Genomic DNA, 20699 nt, shown 5'->3' with positions numbered 1-20699 from the left:
ACACTTTGGTTACCTGGCAACAAAAACAACGCGCCCCGAGTAAATACCATAGACATCATAAGCTGTCACGGTTGGATAATATAAATTTTGTTGTAGTTTAAAGTAATTTTGTCGTTTTTTTGAACCTTTTTTTCAATTAAAAAGTATTAATAACACAGCATTGTAATTTAACTTCTATGTAGAAAAACCAAAGAGAAATAATTATCGCAATTTGATAATATCATATACACACTGCTTTAAAACTGTAGCATTGTGTACAAAATATAGTATTGTTTTAAAGTATTCTCAAAATCGTGTTTAATTTAATTATATCCTACCTACCTTACAGGATTTTAAACTATCCAAATTTACTTCCAACCGTTTGCAATATCGCGTTCATGGTAGTCAGGCGTCAGGATTTCGTCAACACTTTGACAAGGTGATAAAATTACAGGCTGTTAGACCAATTGTAGAGCAAGCTGACGTCATTCTTGCCTATCTGTCCTTTTTCCAATTGATATTGCAGTTGTCATTCGCACGGTATTTAAGCAAGCTGGTTGCTATCTTTGCTATCATAGTCCTCATCAACGTATTACAGTAGTTTCAAGTTCGATTTAGTTTTCAAACAACACAGACAAAATGGAATCTATTAAACACAAAATGGAAGGTCTCATTAAAGACAAGGACGAAGCCATTGAAAAAGCAATCACCTTGGAAAACGACAAAAAAGCCAGTGAAGACAGAGCTAAAGAGGTAATGTCTAGGTTAAGGCAATTACATAAGAGTAACAATCAAGCTAGAACTACTAGCTCAAGCAACATTTAAATCCATAATAAAAAGTTGATTGCATCGTTAACTAAGTTTAGTTTTTATTTAAATTTTTTGTTGATTTTAAGCTCGAAAATGAGATCAGCACCCTTAGCAAAACAATTGTTGGAATCGAAGATAAACTCGATACAGTTATGGAAGAACATCGACAATCTATCGAAAAATTGGAAGTCGCTGAAAAAGTTGCTACCGACGTAAGCTAAAAACTAAACAAATTACTTTGTACATATATATTTAGTTGTAGTCATAAATCACTTTATACTTACAGTCTGAGTTGGAAGTGAACGCCCAGACCCGACGCATGCAGTTGATCGAAGAGGAATTGCAGAGAGTTACTGAACGATTAGACGAATCTGTTGCCAAGCTTGAAGTTGCCGAAAAGGCAGCAGAAGAGAGCGAGCGAGGTCGAAAGGTCATCGAAGGAAGGTAAACGAAATATAAAACATTGTAAGTTAAATTGAACTGTCAAAAAATACATTACAACTAAAACTTTAAGTAATCCCTCTTATAAAATCTTAAAGGTCATTCAAAGACGAAGAGACTTTGGAACTGCAAGAAATCCAACTTCGCGATGCCAAATGTATTGCTGAAGACGCTGACAGAAAATACGAAGAGGTAGGGCTTTCTAAATAATAAAAAAGCCCATAATTTTAACAAATTTAAATCACGACCTTTTTTAAATATGTTACTTTTTTATAATAGGTCGGTCGTAAGTTGCGAATGGTGGAAACTGACTTGGAACGTGTTATGGACCGAGCTGAAGAATACGAAGGGTAAGCTAGCATAAAACCTTTTATAAACCCAATTAAGAGTTCAAAAGTAATTTACAGTATTGCCATATAAATCATGTGATTCTTATACAATGTGTCTCCTTTGTAGCAAAGTTAAGAAGTCTGACGAACAGTTGAAAGCGTTGAACGACAACTTGAGAAGTTTGGAGACTGTGTCGTCCCAAAACTCGGAAAAAGAGGACAACTTCGAAAAAGAAATTCACGCATTGACAGAAAACTTGAAAAACGTAAACCCCCAAAACTTACCACACTAAATCTATTTAGCAAGTTTATAAAGCTTAAAACATTGTATATAACCATGAACCTAGTTAACAAAAGTTTATGTTTTTTTGTTAGGCTGAAACAAGGGCTGAATTCGCTGAGAGAACAGTAGACAAACTTGAAAAAACCATCGATTACTTAGAAGGTAAGTTCATTTATCTTTTTATTACCAAGTTAATTTAAGCCACGTTTTATACAACTTAAACACTTAGGCTATAAGTTTTATCTTATTTATGCACCGCTTTAACAACATTTTTATTTGTTTTAGATCAACTTTACGCCGAGAAAATGTCGTACAAGGGAATCAGCGAAAAGTTGGACAAAACCCTTGGAGACATGATCACCCTCAACTAAAAGAAATCTTCGCACTTTTAACTCAAATACGACACCGCAACTATTTATCTATTTATTTAAATATCAAACCGCATTTTGTCCAGATTTTAAAAAGTCTATTGAGAACTTCAATGCTATTTAACGCATGCTACATAGTGCTTTATAAATAAAAATTCACCCATATTAAAATTGGACTGTTTTTTTTATATTTAGTTTTTTAAGCTAGTTTTATTAATAATATAGTATATGAAGTATCTTAAATCGAGCATTAAGCGCTAAGAAAAATGGGATAATATAAGTAACAGTGGATCTTAACTACAGTGGAATAAATAAACTAAAGTAATAGAAAAATATATAATTTTTACAATTGCTAGTTTGTACAGTGATGAGGTAAAAATTAGGCAAACTAATACCTACACAACACCGCCTAAACCTAGTTTTATTTAACTTATAATAACATGTATTTGTACATATTAACGTAAGTTACTGAATAGGTTTGACTACTCCAGTTGTGCACATTAATGTAGAATCGAATTTAAAATTAATTAAAATAAGGTATTTAAGACAAAATAAAACTAACCTAAGGTGAGTGCGCTTTCATCCTAAACACTATAAGTAATAACAAAAAGCTTCAAAACGCCACTAACTATTAATGTTATCGTCCCGTGTTCTTCATTCTTGCTTTGTAGTCCTTGAAATTAGTAGGTGGTGCAAATCTGCCATGGTTCTGTGGAGGGTTAAGGTAACCAAGTCTAAGGTTGTTGAAGAAAGCTGTCTCCAGTTTTGTAAAAATACCACCATGAAGTTCGCGTGACTCTTTCGCTTTAACTTTTAAAGGTTTTTCCGGTACCCTGTATCAGAAAAAATAAAGTATTTAAATCGAAAAGAAATGATATAGACAGCAGACTTTTGGTTTTAAAGAGATATCCAAACCTTAAATTTTGTTGATAAGTCGACTTCTATATACTAGACCCCAGCAAGACTGAATATATATAGCTGACCTCTATATATTTACGTATTTAATACAAATACAAAAATACTAAACCCAGCCGTAGTACAACAAAACTTACGTTGTGCATTGCAAAGTCAGTAAAAGTTTTTTTAAATCAAAACTACATTAATGACATCCTTTTTACCTGAATCAAAACACAAACAACAATAACGTTAGTTAACCTGCGCTTTGCAAGGTCTTGCGTAATGGCCTGAAATCTCTGCCAGTCGTCTTCCCGCTGCGTGTCCTGGTTCCATCTGATAGAGCGAGCCGTATCCCATCTCTTCTTGCATGGGTATTTGCTGTAGGGAGTTTTGTCAACTGGCGGTGTGTTTTTTTCTTTCAATCTAAAAATATTTGATAAGATTTTGAAAAACTTTAAAGAAGCTTTTTTTTTAAAAAAGCTTTTTTACCTAGATTTTATACGTTTTAAAGTTTAAAATTTAATTTGTTTGCCTTTGCTTAATATTTGTCAACTATTTTAAAAACTATTTTACTTTTTCTGTGTGCTTTTTACTGGGTTGTTTTCCACTTCACTGCTCTGCCCACTAGGTAGAGGGATGTTGCGAGAGATCATTGAGGGTTGAGAGTAGAAGTTTGGGATGCTGGAAGCCTCTTCCTCATCCGGAGAATCCTCATCACTGCTGTGCATTTTAATTTTGATTTTTGACTGTTGAAATTTAAAAAAAAAATAATTAATTTTAGCGTCTAGATTTGCACCTCTGGCACTAAGACTCAAAACAAACCTTTTTATATGCAGTAGGAACTGGAACAGTGGCCTTAATAACTTGCATAACGACTGGGTTAATAAGATCAAGAGAGGTAGAAGTTGATTCCTTTATTCCACATTGTACTTCTTCACTCATATACACATTTAAATCACTTCCTACAGGGTTTCTAAAACACAGAAAAAAAATTCTAAATGTACTAAGAGTAATTTAAAACTCTGCAATAGTCTTATTAAAACCAGAACACAAGGTTTTGAAACCTAAGACTAAAAATTAAATAAAACAATAAAGTAACCTTAACATGTTTTAAAGAACCAACCATAGTTGGTTGAATACTCAGTTGTGAAATATTAAATTTTGTATTTTTAAATTGACTTAAAATCACATATTAAAAGAAAACTTACACTTGCTGTGGAATTTTGCACATAGCTTTGTGAGCTAACAGTTCATCCAAACAAAGTCTATGAGTTGGGTCAGAACTTGTTATGATATGTTCTTTTGCACAACAACCTAAATAATTAGAATTTATTACGATAAAAAAATAACTTTTGTCTTTACATATTTAACATTTATTGAACTTTATAAGATCAAGTCAAGTGTTTAATTTGTATTGCCAACCCATTTTTGCCGAAGCCTAATTAAAATATTTCAGAATATATACCTAATTCAAAGAAGTAACCTCAAAAAAAAAAATATTTAATTCAAGTTTTTACATATTTGAAGACCAGTTATTTCAAGTTGAATACTCTGTTATTTTAAAAAACAACTCACCCTTCCTCACGCCAGTAGGATCAAATCTAAGAACGTGTTGATTACAGCAAGGATATATCCCTACTGGGTTGTCGATAGCAGCGCCCTCGTGTGATATTTGGTGGTACTGGGCTCTCTCTGCATGACCCACACACTGTTCGTAATCACCAACTTGAAAAACATTCTTACACCTAAATTTGATAATAAAAATATGTTGAAATTAAGTATTTTATATGACCATAGTTACTGTTAAGTAATTTGCAGTCAATAAACATTACCTTAAGGAGGGGAGAAGAATTTTTTTTTATTATTTAAGACCTAATTAAACTACTTACTTTAATTGCCATTTGGTTAAGCTACTGCCACTATTCATTTTGGCATAAGTATAAAAAAAATAAAATAAAATTTAAAATATGCTTTTATGTCAACATTAGTTGGAATTTAAAATTCACATTATCAGCATTACAAAGCATTACCTGCTACATTCCAAATGGTTGATAATTCCCCACACCCTCCAATACACGAGATTCCATTTCTTAAGTTCCTCGTACAACTTAATGAGAAACACACTTACATCCCAACTTGTATCGACCTCATGCTTGTAGGTTAAGCCACCACACACATCAATAAATAATCTGTTGTTGGTGCATGGTAGTAAGGTGCTTTGTTCTTTGGTTAGAATGCGTTGACATATTGAACAACTATAAAATATGACATCAAAATTCTGTATAAGTTTTCCATATGTCTAAAACTTAAAAATTGCTACATAAATTAGACTTTAAGTGTTTGTGCTAGTTTAGAACTTAACATTTTATTATTTTTTTAGTTTTCCAGCTTTCAAAATTGAATTTTAAGTTCCGATATTTCATTGATAAGGCATTTATCTCATAAAAAAATTGATAATTACCGAAATAAACTCGAAGCTTTTCCAGCACAGTCTTCTCCATTTCCATTGCGATCAAACAATTTTTCCAACTTCTTGAAATACAACTTGCTTCGAAACTTATCCTTTCTGTCTAGATTTTAATATAATAGAATAGGATTTAACATTTTGAGTATTTTGTCTGACAATTCCCATGTCAATTTTTTTTTGAACTGACAAAATTTAGTATCAAGTACCATTTTGTAGCATCTTAATGCAGTGGGAGTCAAGCTTAAGATCTTATGTAGTTAAAACGAGAGATTTTTAACCAAAACACTATAACACTGGCAACTGCAATACCTTTTATTTGGTCCAGTTCTGTGTGGTTGAACCTCGCTGAAATAAGCGATGTAAGCCTCTCGTTGACACAGTTCATATTACAAGGTGTAGCCACAATTAAAGACATGTTGTCGTGGCAATAGGTTATGCATTCGTTGACCAGTGTTTCCATTTTAAGAAAGTCAGATGATATAAGAATAGAAATGACATTGTTAGGGTCAAGCTTAGGTGCTGTAGTCTGATCAGCAGACTTATGTTCTCGTTTCACATATCTGTAAATTAAAGAAAAATTCTTTTGATTTTTACAAACTGTTAACAAGAAACATTTGTCATAACCATGTTTTCTAAATTTTTAGTGTTTTATTACATAAAAGTAAATGTAAGACAAAACAGTTAATTTAAACTGGGTGTGTTTCAGACTAATTAACAGTAATACTATCTAGCCAACACAAAAATACAATAAAAACTGAAAATTCATGCTAATTAGTAGCAAGAAAGATCTTGATTGTTTATGTTCTTTACATTTTTTCCATTAAAAATGTAATTTACCTCATTAACCAATCAAAAATGTGGATGTCACAGTGAACTGAAATGTCAACCTCTTCCAACCTATGAGACTCAACAGACAAGTACTCAGCAAAATACTTCATTTCCTTTCAAATTAAAATAAATAAATTAATAATTACTGTCATTGTGTTCTGGTATAAAGGTGCTCTAATGTGAAACTAAAGCATTTTAATGTGATATGTTATACATACATTTTTAATTAAAGCATTTATTATCTAACCTTACACTATCATTTTCTTTAATAAAAACTATGTAGTAAAATATGAAAATTAAAAATACCTGAACTAACAAATCACGGGGACATGTGAAATCCTGCTTTAGGTTTTTAGCCTCATCACAGACGTGAATAACCATAACAGGGCCTGCTAATAACTCTGGAGATTGACTCGGTGTTGTGGATTGACTTTGGGGTGCTACATTTCGTTTTGCGTTGCCTTGTTTTAGCGCCGCGTTTTTCGTTTCTTCGATTTTGTCTCGGGCTTCTTTAGAAACTTGCAGGTACTTGTACAACTCGTCATGCACTTCCTTGTAATTGTTTTTGGTTATTTTCATGTTGGACAAACTCGCGCAAAGCGATTTAACGTCCATTTTTGGGGAAACTACTAAAGCGTCGTATAATAACGCAAGAATTTTGTTTCAAAGTCAAACAGAAAGGTGATTACCCTAAACAATGAAACAGTAAATTGCAATTTATCCTCAACTAAAAAAAACTGTTGCTTTTTGTGACTGTATTTATTACAGTTTAATATACACAATATATGACGTGTGAGCTTTTAAATGTAAGTTGTAATAAACAGTATAGATTAATGACCAAAAAAGAATTATAACCTTTCTAAGGTGATTTAAACAAACCAGTTTAAACAGTTGGTAAAAAATACAATTATATATAGTTAGAGAAGTCTTTATTGGAATATGTTAGTAAACCAGTAGCACTATTAACACCAAAACATACTTCACTTTTTCCTAAACAACCTTATATTTAGTCAAATTACTTTAGACTCAGCTATTTTTTATTTTTTGAAACAAATTTCAAAACTGTTAGGAACAACTTTTTTATTTCACATATATACAGTAAACACGAATACACAAAACCTATTGATAGAGAGATAAGATTGGCCCTAATAAGAATCTGAAGCACAGTGAACGGGCAGTAAAACAAGAGAGCAAGTGTTAATCCATTATAACATAATTGTTAGTAATTAAGAAAATCAATAAAACTAAGAAATCGTGATACAGTCGAACCAATTACCAAACTAAAGTCTACTAAAAACAGAAAAATTTTAATAGCCATTCTACAAATGTATAAAACATTAATAGCTAGAACTTTATATAATAAAATAAAAAATTAAAAACATTTTCTAATGCAAATGGCTGTTTGTTAAACAATTGTCGGTTAAGGATTATTGTATATATGAACATATTTATGCATTTGATAATCTAAATTTATGTAAAGTACCGAAAGTTATTTTTGAATAGCTCCTACCCAACCATTTCAGCAACTTTTATGAGTGTCAAAAATTTAGCTTTTAATTTTAATTATCTGTAAATTTTTAGGACAAAGGATGAAAAAAAGCATTGATTAAGCCCACTAATTATTACTCAAAAGATTTTCATTTTTTTTAAAACCTGGGCTCGCATCTCAGTCTTTAGAATCATGATACCGGCTGAATGAATAATCAGCGTGAATTAGAGGTACTGGTAATGGCAACTTCAATACCATGGGATTGTAACATCTGTCGCAGAATGTTATTTTCCTGTTTCTTTTCCTCAAACTGTTTTAAAATAAAACAAGTTATGAATTTAACTGCATACGGTATGAGCAAAAGCTGATGTATTGAAACCGGTATTATTGTATATACATTATTCCTTATTACAAATAACTATACCTAAACAATACATAATTTATTACGAATCTTATTTAAATGCAAGTACAGGCAGACATATCCAAAAAAATTAATATCCCAAAAATATATATTTTTCAATAAAGTTTACCTGTAATCTAAGAACCTCGTGGTCAAGTTGTATTCTTTCAAATTCCTTCACCCTTTCCATATAAAGTTGACTTGTAGACTGTAAATCTCGAATATAGTCACAAGTTTTCGCCAAAATACCTCCTTTACTCTATAAAAAGAAATTCATTTACATGTTTTTGATTATCTTTTAAAGTGGTTTAGAATAGACGTGTTAGATTTTTAAATTATTTTTTATTTGGTACTAGTGCGGTGCTAAAAATTTAAAGATAGTTTGTACATGGTCAGGTAAATTTTAAGAAACAAATAACAAATCCATTATGTTTTACTACTAGACTTGGCCTTACCTGTCCTTGTTTGGTATGATCACTGGCACAATCAGGCACTAGTTTGGACAGTTTCATAATCCAAGTGTTTATTTTGTCCCTCCGCCTTCGCTCAACTAAAAATAATAAAAAGTCTGGTTTGAAAAAAAATAATAACACCAAACATCATATAATTATGTGCTGTAATGTTAGGTTTTGACTGCAACAAATTTTAAGTGTTTTAGCGCATTAAACTATTGTTTTTAAATGGTAATAATATTAAGAACATCTTTTTTAAATATTGGGTTAACATTAAACAAGTTAACACAATAAAATGATTTCTATGTTTCAGTGAAACACATAAGTGATCTATTATTATATGTTTTTCTATAACATCCTGTCATGCTGTAGTTAGAATAGAAAGTATTCAATGACACCATTACTCTATTTACAATATAATTGTATCTATTTAAAATTAGCAACATAGTTGCAGAAATATAAGAAGCTTGCGAACAATACTGTGTACAGTTATTAATTAACCAATATATATATACATTAAACTAGCTTAGATTTTTTTAAAACAACAACTAATGGGTTACAATAGTTTAAAAATTCAACCAGTAAAGCTATAGCCTATACAAAAAAATTGAAAATTTAAAAACACTAAATTCACAAAAGACAATGATGTATTTAATTATATTAAAAAATATAGCTTAGGTATTAAGTGTAATTACAATAGCTACCTTCATTATGTTGCACCCTTCTAGTTGTATCTCTAATACCACCAGTACAACCAGGTCTATTTGCATCCATTTTTCTATAAAAGAATTTTAATATTAATTTTTGGTTTAGAAGCAGCGGAAAATCTCATTAGGATTTAAAAATTAATATTTTAAAAACATTTAGTAAAGGTTACATTTATGATTTAAAATTACAATGCATTCAAAAACATTAAATAATGGAGAACATACTTGACAAATTAAAACAAAAAAACGCTTGTAACCTCAACAATTTAATAAAATTATACTCATGTTACATATTGCTATTTTTATACACAAATCTTCGACTTACTGCACGAACTGAGCTCTTGGGACAAGAGACCTGGCACCTTGGTTGTTTTGCATCATATCTTGTGGTGACATCATCACGTAAAATTGACCTAGAGGCAAAATAGTTTCACAGATAAATACACAAATTAAAGTATTTATATTACGGCGCATGAAAGTTAGTATTGCAAGGCTCTAGTACTAACTGGCTTTCAAATGGTTTGGTAAAATTATTATGGCTACATTTTTCTTTAAATATATATATATATACACTTATTTAAAAACATATCATATTTCACTTTAAAACAATGTTTAAGCTGTTTGTATCATAACCAGTTCGTCATTAAAGCCATGACCCATAAGCTGAATAAATTCATGTTCAGTAAAAAAAAAAAACAAGTATGTAAACAGTGAAATTTCAAAAGAAAAAATTTTTATAAAGATTCATAACCTACAGACTACAAATTAACATTGGAATATCAGAACAAAAAAAACTTAGACCATAGAAATCTTTCGTGTCTTAAAGGAAACAAAAATACATACTAAATTAAACAAATGTCCACAATACTGCAATAAAACAACATGATCTTTATAAGCAACAAAAGGTTTAGTCAAAATTTAAAAATCGAATGACCCAAAGAAAACAATACCTTGAGCTACGTTAGACTGATCTTGGTTCTCAGTAGAGGAAGAGATCTCCTGATTGTTTGATGCCGATCCGCTCGCAGATGGAAAATAAGCGAACTTGGCTCCTTGATTGTCAGTCACGTTGTTTCCTCCGTCCCCGTCTCCGTTAAATGGATTTGCCACGATAGCGACCTGTAAATATAAAATTTAGTAATGAAATTTTTCCGGTAAACCGGCAGCGTGGTGTAGTGGTAAGAACTCTTGCTACACCACACATAAGGTCGTGGGTTCAATCCCCAATGATCTCATGCTGTAGCGCCCTTGAGTAAGGCGCTATAAACGGTATGAACTACTGCTGAGCCAGCACTTAATCAGCAGCATAATTACCGGGCAATTACAGTCTCTATAAAATCCCAAACTGCCACAGGCAACTCGAGACTGAGTCGAAGTAACTTATGTTACTCTATGTTTAAGTCGCACATTCGACTTTTCCACATCGAGGACAAAGATATATACAAAAAAAAAAAACATTTAAAAAAAAAATTAAAAAATAGGTAAAAAAGTCTTAAGTTGCCTAAGGCAGTTTTTTTAGAGGTTATTTTTTTAGAGGTTATTGAGAATGGTGACTTAAAATTAAATTGTCTATTGATTTCAGGGCTCAGAGAAATTTGTACCATTATGCATCTTATTCAATGACAATAAAGCATAGAAGCAATGAGATTCACACTAATGACCTAATGTTGTGAAACACCACTCCGTCAGTTACAGAATATTCAAGTTGGGCAACAACTAAAAGTTGAAAAATAAGCACCAACCTGTGATGGTCCACTTCCTCCTGACCCTTGTGCAATTATATTCTGTATACCGTTTGAGCTCACTATACTTAATGTTGCTTGTTGATTGTCGTCAGCTCCACCTACTTGTACAACTCTGTATGTTACCTGCTGTAGAATAAATCACTGGTGTTAAAATTTCAACTAAATGAATAAATTCTTACTCAAATAGGGTTAAGTATAAATATTAAAATCTATAAAACATAGGATATAAAGTTTACATGTATTTTAATCAAATATTTACACATAAAATAAATTTTCATTAATTATAAAATGTAAATTATTATGATCACCAAACCATTCAACAGCTTATGCTATAGAAACATTTTTCATCGGAAATACTTACTTCTGCAAAACAAAATAAAAACAAGTGTTAATGAAGTGTAAAAACCTATAAATGTATTCCATTTTACACTATTTTTTACTATAAAAATAAACCAAGCATTTACATAAAATAATCAGGTAGTTAATGTAAAAAATATTTTTTTATTTTAAACAAACAAACAAATTAGAAAGCATAACTCATATATTATACCTTGCATTAAATCAGACGAATTTTCATCATCTAAATTGTCCTGGTGCTTGTTTCTAAAATAGAGTAAAAAATTATTAACTTTACGACTTTTTACGTTCTGACATTACTTAGCGAAATATTACGAACAGGCGACATACAAGTTACCTCTTTAAGCCAATCTAGGTTAGTCTAAAACTGAAATAAACCAAAATTAATGCAATTAAAACGCGTACCCGGTTTCTAGTGCTTGATCCAATGAAATATCCATTGATAAAGTTTAGACATTTAAATTTCCACGCAAGTAATCACGAGTTTAGGTCACGGGAACAAACAAGATCATGTGATGTGATCGGCAGTCGAATCGCCCAAGAGACGATTCCGACAAATGTATTCATCCGCGCGAAATTTTATGCTATAATTTTACTTTTAAGAAACAAAATTTGAGTCTACATAAGCAAAATTTTTAAAACTTTATTAATATAAAAAAATTTAATTAAATTTATAAAACTTAAAATACCTAAAAATGGTGTTTTTTAGATACTTAGGAACTACTTTCTTTCCGCCTTTGTTTGTTACTCAAGCGCGACTTTTATTGCACTATTGGTGCGTAACGTTACCTAAAGATCTTAACAATTGAGGACAAATGCTTATCAAAAACTTATTTCTTAACTTTTTATGTTCAAAACTTGTTCAAAACACGAAAAAATCATTATATAAAAAATATATTTGGTATAAAAACTTTTTAAAACAAAATTATTATTACTTTAGTTTAAAAACCACATAACAAAAAATTAAAAACTCTAACAAAATGTTTTTATAAATAAATAATAATAAAATAAACTGTAAAAAATAAGTATTGGAATTTTAAATTACAAATATACTTCTCGCTTGTATATCTACGTTATTTAATTCAAAATTGTAAACGAATTTTATAATCGAAACTGGTTACGAAGAATTTGACAAGTTTAATTTTTCTTCCTTCTTGACTTTCCACTTTTGACAGTAGTTTGTGAAACATTGGATTTTGCATCTTGTTCATCCGTAACGACTTTTTCCTTAAAATAAATTTAATGTTGTTTTGTCAGGTGATACACATAATAGCTCAAATAAAAATTAAATAAAGTTAAAAGAATTTTTAAACAATCCTTTAATGGTAAGTTAATAATGTTATTACATTTCTGATATCTTCAGTACTACGTTCAATTTCAGTGATTTCAGGTACGATAACGGTAGATTGTTCTTCTTTTAATTTCATTTCATCCAATTGTTGTTTTTTACGCCTAAGAAATGATAATCAAGTATTTAAAAGGTACCATAAAGTAGCTATTAAAAGTACATTTTAGGTACTTTTAAAATACAATTAAGAAGCATTCGTAGCTTTAGTTTTGATTTTTCTTAATTAGTATTGCAGAATCTTTTAGCACAGGCTTTTGTTACAAAAAAAAAAAAAAAAAAAGGTAATGTTGAAGCTACACTAAGAAAATACAAAAGCCTAAGTAAAACTTAAATACAAAACTACAAACAGCTCTGCTGCTTTCTGTATTCCTTCCAATCTCTTCTCTTCCTTTTCAGCTTCACAATTCTTTGCTGCGGCATCTTTAAGAGCCTCGTACTTGTTCCAAGATGGAAAAAGATGTTGTGTAAAGAAGATGGAGAGTTGTGTGCACCAAAGACTAAACTCACTTTCTTGTTTAGAAATGTGAGATGTACTTCCTGTCTCTATTTCTTAAAAAAAATATTTTAAAGTTTTTTTAGAATACTATTAAATAGAAACCAAATAATAAAAAGTTGCTAACGCTAATTACAGCTATTCTGAAATAAAAACCCAATATATTTATTACCTGTATCTGCAGTGTTTTGTCCCTCATTAACTGAAGAAAGTTGAGATAGAGTGTGAAGAAATTCACCAGTACTAGTTGCATCTAAACAAGATTAAATTTTTTTTTTGTATATATCTTTATTCTCGATGTGGGAAAGTCGAATGCGCGACTTAAACATAGAGTAACATCAGTTACTCCGACCCAGTCTCGAGTTGCCTGTGGCAGTTTGGGATATTAAATCTTATAATTGCCTGATAGTTATACTGCTGATTAATTGCTGGCTCAGCAGGAGTTCATACCGTTTATAGCGTCTTTACTCAAGGGTGCTACAGCATGAGATCAGTGGGGATTGAACCCTCGACCCCATGTGTGGTGTAGCAAGTGTTCTTACCACTACACCACGCTGTCGGTTCACACCATAAATTAAAGCTAAATCCCTTATATTTTTAGTGAAAAAAGTAAGGTTATATCAAATTTTAAAAAATCAATTAAATAGATCTTACGATGTCTAGAATGTTCATCCTGAGAGTGACTGCTTATATGACTCTTACTTCCAAGATAAGAAATATCATCCTGCAATAAAAATATTTATGTCTAAGACTCTAAACCAATGAATGATAACCCAACAGTTTATAATTGGTACCCATAAAGGCGTACTTTATTTGAGAGCATAATATTAAATAAAACAAAAAACTTATACTGTTTACCTGAAGTTCGTTTTCTGAATTGCCACCTTCTTGTCTTGAAGTTAATTGTGAAGCCGATGAACCAGGTCTTGAAATCCTATAAGATAAAAGTTAATTTTGACCATTTAGAATGTGTATTTTACCCATTCAAAAATGCACATTTTAAGCAACAAATAAAGTTGGTTTTCTTGATACTTAAGACTTATAATTTGAATGTTATAAAAAAATGTTAATAGGGAAACCTTTGTGTTTGAGTATTACTACTGTCAGGTGGTATGGCAACATCTGCAGGAACAAAGTTAATGGCACAACCAATCAGTGCCTCAAAAAACTCCAAAAATGTCATCTAAAATTAAAAATAATTCTAAATGCTTTCTGCCCTAAAACCAAACACCATTCACCTTTGAATGGTGTACTGGTCATGCAATTTATGCCTTCTAATCTTAGTAAAACGAGTAATAAGAAAACAAAATTAGCACTATAAGTATATTATTGTATGTAAAAGTGATCCTTAAAATAGGATGTGTTTTAATATAGAGTAATACCTCTAGCTCCATGTTGCAACTTTCACCATCGGAAACAGTAGGGTCGTCATCTGATAGAAGTTTAAGAACAACAGTTGTTGAAAGATGGCCTCCCATCAATTTTAAATCCTACACAAATAATATAAAATTTAAACGAAATATTTAAATACTAAATTTTAATAATAATTAAAAAACCAAATCAATACATACCTGTAAAAGGAATAAAAACTGCCTCATGCGCAGGGTAGGCTCATATGGTGGCTGGTTACGCTGCAAACAAATATGTTGATAAATGTGCCAACATCTGTCCATATAAGCCAGTGCGTTTACGGCCCGACGAGGCTCAAACAAAAAGTGGCCCCCAACACGACAAGAAAATTTTAGAATGTGTTTTTCTATCATCGATTGGAAGCACGTGGCTACTACACAGTTCTTTTTGTTTGCACTGGAATAAAATATTGAATTTATTATGATCAACCATTTGACAAAAAAATTGAAATGATTTAAATTGGCTTTTTATTAAATTTACCTATCCTTGTAAATGTTGTAGCCAAGTACAACACAACTACTCAGAAATTCCCTAAAAAGTAATTTCTCCATTGGATTATGAACGTCACCTGATGCATGACATTTAGCTGAAAAAAAAATACAAACTTATTTGAATGTAGAATATATTTTAACCGAAAATTTTTAGAATAAATTTTTGTTGTACAGAAGTTTAAAAATTCTTACAAACTGACCAATGGTTCGATCCATAGCTGATAAGGTGAACTTGTGGTGATGAATATGACAATCTTTTACAAATCTCCAAAACTGAAATTTGGTCATCACAAAAGTGTTGTCAGGCGACCGATCGTGACCAAGACCACTGTAAAAACTGTAAACTCTTCTAAGCATAGAAATGTTGCGAAGAATAAGAAAAGTAACCTTAAAATATTAAAAGTTTAAAATTAATTCATTATTTTTAAATGAATGTTAAAAAAACATGTCAACATATATTTACCAAATTTTAAATACAAAGTCGATTTAAAAATGTTTAAATCAAATAATAAACCACAGTAATCCGAACCTGCTTAAGTTCTGCTTCTTTTTCAGCATCTCCAAAATCTTCGAAAATAAAATCTATGTCCAAAGTCAAACCAGGGCCCAATATATTTCCACTTCCATCCTTCAACATGTCTTTTTCTATAATATTGTAATATTGGCATTTTTTTTAAAGAAAGCAAATATAGAGAGTTTTTTTATTTAACTAACCTTCTTCTAGATTAACAGGTGGTAAACTTTGAGTGAAATCAGGGGATTGGTTGCCGTCTAGATGGAAGGAAGGATAATCGACCATGTGATCATTCTCAAACTGTCCTTCAAAAACTTTGCCATTCTTAAAGATAAACTTGCCCTAAAGTAAGTTAAATGGTAAGTAATATGTAAAAATTTTAAAAAACTGATAACTGTTTAATATATTAAATAACTAATACTACTATAATAACTAATATTTTTTATTTATACCAAATAACTAACTACCTAATGTTTAATAAACATGTTTAATAAACACCTAAGACAACTGCATAAATTAAAATTATTTAATTTAGTAAAATACTATTGTTAAACTGATGTCCTAAACTTAATAGACGGTGTCACTACATAATCTTTAAGGCTAACCGTTATTTAATCAAACGTAATGGTCCACGAAATAAGAAACCAATAGTAACAATCAAACCACCTTCAAATAAAAGACACCCACAAAGAAAATGGCTCGAATTTTTTAAATAAAAGAATTAACTGTAACATGATAGGTTAGGGTAATACAGAAACCACTTTCAAGATATTTCTTCAATATGGATATTATGGATATTATTTTAAAAATTGTTTCTTACCCAACCATGTTTTCTGTTGTTTTCCCATTCCCCATTATAGACAGCTCCACTGGCGAAAAAAAACTTTCCGTGTCCATGCCTTAAACCATTTACAAAATCACCAACATATTCGTTTCTCAGGGGGTACTGGGAACCAGGTACTCGGTGCAGGTACCAGGTGTGAGTACCACAACCATGCTAAATTGAAGAAAATATTTAACCAATAAGAATTAAATAATAACTTGACTATACACTTAATTAAATGAAAAATATAATAGCCTATAGTTATTTAAAATATTCTTCATTTTTTTTAATCTTTTTTTTATCAGAATATAAGCAAAGTTATCTACCACAAAAAAGTACCTGTACGCCATTCTCCCAAATTCCTGAATAAGACTCGTTAGTGGTTAACCATCTCATCGTACCTTCTCCATGTCTTTTTCCATTCACCCATTGCCCCTCATAAACATTACCAGTATGGTACCTCCTCACCCCCCAACCATGACGAGAATTGTTCAACCAATCACCCTCATACCAGGAGTGTTCACTGTAATGCATAATGCCCTGTAAAAAAATCATATTTGAAAATTATTTTTTTGAAGGTATATAAGTGATCTCTCAGCAAACTCAGCCTAATGTTAAGTGCTTTTATAAGCTGTAATTAATTTATGTTATAAAGTATCAGCAAATTTTAACATAAACAGAACCTTTAAATACGGTATTTGCATGCAAAACTATTAAAATTTTAAAAATGTCATGGAAACACTGTGCAAAAGTTAAACGGCAACCCTGTTGATCCTAAACAATCAATCTTTATCAAATTACTTTGTTGACAACAAAAAAAACATTCCAATTTAACAGGTGACTGTGCACGTCATTAACCCTTTTGTAAAAAAACAAACAAGGGATCATCTTACCCTGCCATGTCTTTTGCCCAAATACCACTGCCCTGAATAGGAGACGTTGTTTTGGGGTGACTTGAATACACCGACTCCATGGCGGGCCCCATTATAGACCTCCCCCTCATAATAACTAAAACAAAACATGATTTTTATTAAGTTAAAATAATACTTTTTATAAGATATTATCACATATTACTAAAGAGTTGAAACCATTTTATCGAATATGCAATACCTTAAAACCAAAATCATAAAATTTTATTAAAAATTTTAACACTATGTTTTAACCTTTTATCTTTCCATTCATATCTTCCATATCCTGATATCTGGTTATTTTGTAAATCTCCATCATACTGCATACCGTCAGTCCACATAAACTTTCCTTTACCGTGCATGACACCATTTGAAAAAGTACCCTTTGAAAACAGTTTTAATATAATTAGTAAGTTATTTTTAAAATATCAATTTTATATTTAACTTTTTCTGCAATTAGTATGTAATGTGCTTAAATGCAAATCAAATTGCTAGTACGAGGCAATTAAAATTAAACTTAATGTAAGGCTATTGTCTAGATATTACCGGCAGCGTGGTGTAGTGATAAGAACTCTTGCTACACCACACATGAGGTCGTGGGTTCAATCCCCACTGATCTCATGCTGTAGCGCCCTTGAGTAAGGCGCTATAAACGGTGTGAACTCCTGCTAAGCCAGCACTTAATCAGTAGCATAATTACCGGGCAATTATAGTCTCTATAATATCCCAAACTGCCACAGGCAACTCGAGACTGGGTCGGAGTAACTTATGTTACTCTATGTTTAAGTCGCGCATTCGACTTTCCCACATCGGGGATAAAGATATATACAAAAGAAAAAAAATATGAAAATGCTAATCTTTATTGAAAAAGAAAGTTATCTAGAAATCTTTACACAAAAAACTTCTACTTTACAAATTGATCTTCATATACATAAACCAATATACACGCTTTATATTAAATGTTGTAAATAAATGATAAATACCTTGTAAGAATTCCCCCCTATAAACACTGCTTCACCCTCCCCTTCAAAATGCCCGTTCTGAGCTCTCTCCCCTTTATATTGCTCCACAATAATATCCGACAATGAAGGTTCATCATATTCAAGTTCTGCAACTGCCAGGGAGGTTATTTCAGAGAGAAGATCACCACAAGGCTGCCCAGTGTCACTCTCTGCAACCGATTTGGTTTCAAGTACATCCATCTACAATGCATTGGGTAAAAGTTACTACATTTTTTGAAAAACATGTTTTACATTAAAAATAAATATTACTTTAAAAATAAAATAAAACTAAAAAGGTTAATACAAAACAAACCACAAATACTTACCATATATTTCTATTTATTACAGAAATCGAGTAATATATATTTAACAAGGTTATCATATGCTTATCACAGTGCCTATACCTTCTTTCAAAAATATAATTTTTGTGTATTAAACAATGTTGCAAATAATTAAATAGTGTTTAACGCAGTTTGTAAACAAATAAAAAAAAATCGCATTTTATAAAGCGTTGTCTTTATTATAAAGAAATATTGTTTTTTTTTTAAGTTAATATTAAAGTGCATTATCAAGTTACTATATTAACGTTAAATTTGTGTAAATAACTGCCTTATAAGTAGCCAGAATTTAGGCTAATCGCGGTCGAAAAAATTAAAAACAACAAACATTGAAATTAAAATTTTTACACGTGTTTCCTTGACAACCGTGTTGCCAAAAATAAAACTAATTTATTTTTGGAAAAAAAGGAAGTACCCGCTAATCATAGATATTACATGATATAACAAATACCATCTAATTTCACACTATAATTTTAAAATTTAAGACAATAAATTGCAATTTTAAACATGATTTAATTAATTAGGTTCCAAAAAAATTGTTAAGTTTTTTATTAGTGCGCGTACGAAATTAAAACTAACACTGATATTTATATTGTTTGTAATAATTGAGCGTAATATTTACATTAAGTTTTATATTATAAATATATTGCTGAACAAATCATTGTTTTTTACTTGTTAAACCAGTTTTTGACTTAATTAAACCTCTGGCGGTGATTACAAAACCGCAGCCACATTAAAGTATAAACATATAAAAGATCATCATATATTAGGAGGAATGTTGTATTGTTATGGTAAAACACAAACATTCGTTCATTTTAATCTCAAATTTTAACTACACGAAGCATTGCCAGCATACAGTTAACGATAAAACGTGATTATCTTATTCCGAAAATTCGACTACACTTAGTTCTAATCCGCTTGATTAAGGCGGGATTTGGCAATAGTAAATTTATGCAATAACAAATAAAAGAAACTTGTACCTTTGTTCCAATCACCAGCCGGTACTAATTTGAAATCTCTACAGCCTTATATGCTTGTCGAAATTTAAAAAAAAACGTTCACAGTATTGTTTAGGTTTAACTTAGCCTTAATTTTGTAATTGGGCGACAGAAACTTCTAATCCATCAAAGTTAACGCCATGTTAATCTGCAGACACGATAAATTCATGTATTTACATGTCAAAAAGAAAGAAATTTATAACCAGTTTACTTACTGTAAATCGCTTTGTCAAACCCTTAAGAGAGTTTACTTCAGAACACACTTCAACAGTATAATATCATAAATATGTCCAAGGCGAATCCCTTTGAATGAACCAAGCTAAAGTTCAACAAAGCTTTGAATTTGTTATTATAAAAAGTAAAGTCAATTTTTAAAAATAAATGTGAGCAAAAACTTGTTTAAAATATGTCTACTGGATATACATTTATAGTTGACTTGTTGTTTTTTTTTTTTTGACTTAAATACATTTCCAAAATTATTTAACTTGTATTTATTACCAATTATAATTTTTGTTTCCATTTTTCAGCCAATACCTTTCGACAATAATACATTGAGCACGAAAAAGAGTTAAAGACAAGAAACAAATCAGGACAAGGTTAACATATGACAATTCGAAAATGGTTTGAACGTGAGTTGTCGATATGCCTTTAAGGCATCCGACTTCGTTCACAAACAAAAAGTTTTTTTTTCGCTAGCTCGTGATCAATGCGAACTTGAGCTCCTAAGACTAAGATCAAATTTTACGAGTTTAGCTATCAGTAAATTTTATAAAAAAAATATAAGAAAAATTGTTTAACGTCTTTAGTTTAAATATTATGTTTT

The 20699-nt window shown here is 30.8% G+C and overlaps 4 protein-coding genes across 4 annotated transcripts; 1 reads left to right on the top strand and 3 right to left on the bottom strand.

The window, feature by feature from the left end:
• The first annotated feature begins 577 nt into the window (after positions 1-577).
• On the top strand, positions 578-2281 carry LOC145755545 (tropomyosin-like). Its single transcript, XM_082571783.1, has 8 exons — positions 578-732; positions 876-1001; positions 1076-1233; positions 1329-1422; positions 1510-1580; positions 1687-1825; positions 1935-2004; positions 2128-2281. Exons 1-8 carry the CDS (start codon positions 619-621, stop codon positions 2211-2213), a joined length of 858 nt encoding a protein of 285 aa, XP_082427909.1. The 5' UTR covers positions 578-618; the 3' UTR covers positions 2214-2281.
• Positions 2282-2299: 18 nt separating this feature from the next.
• LOC145755541 (SANT and BTB domain regulator of class switch recombination-like) lies at positions 2300-7055 on the bottom strand. Its single transcript, XM_082571779.1, has 11 exons — positions 6709-7055; positions 6412-6515; positions 5884-6134; positions 5569-5677; positions 5138-5362; positions 4683-4852; positions 4316-4421; positions 3930-4080; positions 3681-3853; positions 3366-3530; positions 2300-3043 (listed from the first exon to the last, which is right to left on the bottom strand). Exons 1-11 carry the CDS (start codon positions 7015-7017, stop codon positions 2848-2850), a joined length of 1959 nt encoding a protein of 652 aa, XP_082427905.1. The 5' UTR covers positions 7018-7055; the 3' UTR covers positions 2300-2847.
• Positions 7056-7473: 418 nt separating this feature from the next.
• On the bottom strand, positions 7474-12091 carry LOC145755726 (upstream stimulatory factor 2-like). The gene is made up of 9 exons (XM_082571975.1): positions 11958-12091; positions 11746-11798; positions 11193-11332; positions 10401-10569; positions 9776-9863; positions 9448-9521; positions 8747-8841; positions 8422-8550; positions 7474-8201 (listed from the first exon to the last, which is right to left on the bottom strand). The coding sequence occupies exons 1-9, from the start codon at positions 11990-11992 to the stop codon at positions 8106-8108; spliced, it is 879 nt and encodes a 292-aa protein (XP_082428101.1). The 5' UTR covers positions 11993-12091; the 3' UTR covers positions 7474-8105.
• Positions 12092-12436: 345 nt separating this feature from the next.
• LOC145754907 (radial spoke head 10 homolog B-like) lies at positions 12437-18949 on the bottom strand. The gene is made up of 19 exons (XM_082571071.1): positions 18867-18949; positions 18523-18741; positions 17795-17922; positions 17525-17639; positions 16971-17171; positions 16629-16805; positions 16009-16150; positions 15824-15939; positions 15495-15681; positions 15284-15389; positions 14965-15199; positions 14776-14883; positions 14473-14576; positions 14252-14327; positions 14048-14117; positions 13566-13646; positions 13248-13449; positions 12899-13004; positions 12437-12779 (listed from the first exon to the last, which is right to left on the bottom strand). The coding sequence occupies exons 1-19, from the start codon at positions 18867-18869 to the stop codon at positions 12690-12692; spliced, it is 2466 nt and encodes an 821-aa protein (XP_082427197.1). The 5' UTR covers positions 18870-18949; the 3' UTR covers positions 12437-12689.
• Between the last annotated feature and the right edge of the window lie 1750 nt (positions 18950-20699).

This window comes from Corella eumyota, chromosome 6, assembly GCF_963082875.1.
Source record: "Corella eumyota chromosome 6, kaCorEumy4.1, whole genome shotgun sequence".
NCBI lineage: Eukaryota > Metazoa > Chordata > Ascidiacea > Phlebobranchia > Corellidae > Corella > Corella eumyota.
Note: the sequence above shows the minus strand (reverse complement) of the source record. Positions and strands in the feature narration are given on the sequence as shown.

Excerpts from the sequence above, each read along its gene's own strand:
- LOC145755545 (XM_082571783.1), top strand. The coding sequence starts at position 619 with ATGGAATCTATTAAACACAAAATGGAAGGTCTCATTAAAGACAAGGAC. Across the intron at positions 733-875 it reads GTGAAGACAGAGCTAAAGAG|CTCGAAAATGAGATCAGCAC; the intron begins GTAATGTCTAGG and ends GTTGATTTTAAG. Across the intron at positions 1,423-1,509 it reads CTGACAGAAAATACGAAGAG|GTCGGTCGTAAGTTGCGAAT; the intron begins GTAGGGCTTTCT and ends TTTTTATAATAG.
- LOC145755541 (XM_082571779.1), bottom strand. The coding sequence starts at position 7,017 with ATGGACGTTAAATCGCTTTGCGCGAGTTTGTCCAACATGAAAATAACC. Across the intron at positions 6,135-6,411 it reads ATTTTTGATTGGTTAATGAG|ATATGTGAAACGAGAACATA; the intron begins GTAAATTACATT and ends TTTAATTTACAG. Across the intron at positions 5,678-5,883 it reads AGAACTGGACCAAATAAAAG|ACAGAAAGGATAAGTTTCGA; the intron begins GTATTGCAGTTG and ends ATTAAAATCTAG.
- LOC145755726 (XM_082571975.1), bottom strand. The coding sequence starts at position 11,992 with ATGGATATTTCATTGGATCAAGCACTAGAAACCGG. Across the intron at positions 8,842-9,447 it reads AAGGGTGCAACATAATGAAG|TTGAGCGAAGGCGGAGGGAC; the intron begins GTAGCTATTGTA and ends TATTATTTTTAG. Across the intron at positions 8,202-8,421 it reads ACGAGGTTCTTAGATTACAG|TTTGAGGAAAAGAAACAGGA; the intron begins GTAAACTTTATT and ends ATTTTAAAACAG.
- LOC145754907 (XM_082571071.1), bottom strand. Across the intron at positions 15,940-16,008 it reads ACCTGTTAATCTAGAAGAAG|AAAAAGACATGTTGAAGGAT; the intron begins GTTAGTTAAATA and ends ACAATATTATAG. Across the intron at positions 14,328-14,472 it reads AGTAATACTCAAACACAAAG|GATTTCAAGACCTGGTTCAT; the intron begins GTTTCCCTATTA and ends TTTATCTTATAG.